Source organism: Limulus polyphemus, unplaced genomic scaffold, assembly GCF_000517525.1.
Source record: "Limulus polyphemus unplaced genomic scaffold, Limulus_polyphemus-2.1.2 Scaffold736, whole genome shotgun sequence".
Taxonomy (NCBI): domain Eukaryota; kingdom Metazoa; phylum Arthropoda; class Merostomata; order Xiphosura; family Limulidae; genus Limulus; species Limulus polyphemus.
Window position 1 is genome coordinate 118642 of NW_013666346.1, and position 890 is coordinate 119531.

The window sequence follows — 890 nt, forward strand, 5'->3', positions numbered from 1 at the left end:
CGGTGGGTGGTGATGACTAGTTGCCTTCCCTCTTACACTGCTAATTTAGGGACGGCTAGCGCAGATAGCTATCGTGTAGCTTTGCGCGAAATTCAAAAACAAAAACAAACATTCATTACTTTTGTTTCCTTTAATTATTAATAATGATAATTTCACTCATAAAACAAGAGATTGTATTCACCGTCCAGCTGAGTAACAAAGTGCTTGGTAGACGACAGGGGACCGCGACCAGCCAAAGTAAAGGCTGCAACAACTACGAAGTATTTGGTTCGTGGTTTAAGGTTGGCGAGGAAAACTGTAGCTCCACGGACTGTCATCTTTTTCCAATTGTCAAGTGGTAAATAGCTGTTGTCTGTATAGAACACTTCGTAACCCTGCGTAAAACAACAGAAAATGATTAATATTTACTTTTTTTATTCACTTACAAGAAGCCTCAACGTACCCAAAATTGAATAGATTGTGAGTGTTTAACATCAACATATACTAAGCTTTATGCGTTAAAGTTCGGGACGGAAAAAAAAATATATATAAATATTTTGTATTCTAAGTTTTATACGTTAAAATCCGAGACAAATAAATTATGAATGTTTAACGTCAACGTATACTAAGCTTTATGCATTAAAATCAGGGACGAAAAAAGTTTTGTTATCTTGGAGAAAGATTTTATATCTCGGTCATTTTTTTTCTTCTTTGCGGTTCAGTCATCATAACCCATAAAAATTACATTTCTTAAATTTTTTTATTCCACATGTTTATATTGAGGATAGACATGTTTAAACTGGTTTATTCCGCATGCTTATATTGAGGATATACATGTTTAAATTGGTTTATTCCACATGTTTATATTGAGGATAGACATGTTTATTGATTCTCCAGCATTGACTAGTAGC

General features: G+C 34.0%; 1 protein-coding gene across 1 annotated transcript in view; it reads right to left on the reverse strand.

The window, feature by feature from the left end:
* LOC106460255 (MAM and LDL-receptor class A domain-containing protein 1-like) overlaps window positions 1–890 on the reverse strand; it is an 83473-nt gene that overhangs the window by 68662 nt on the left and 13921 nt on the right. The window contains exon 8 of the mRNA XM_022386924.1: window positions 182–374. Coding sequence (XP_022242632.1) covers window positions 182–374 — 193 coding nt within the window. The remainder of the gene's footprint in view (window positions 1–181; window positions 375–890) is intronic.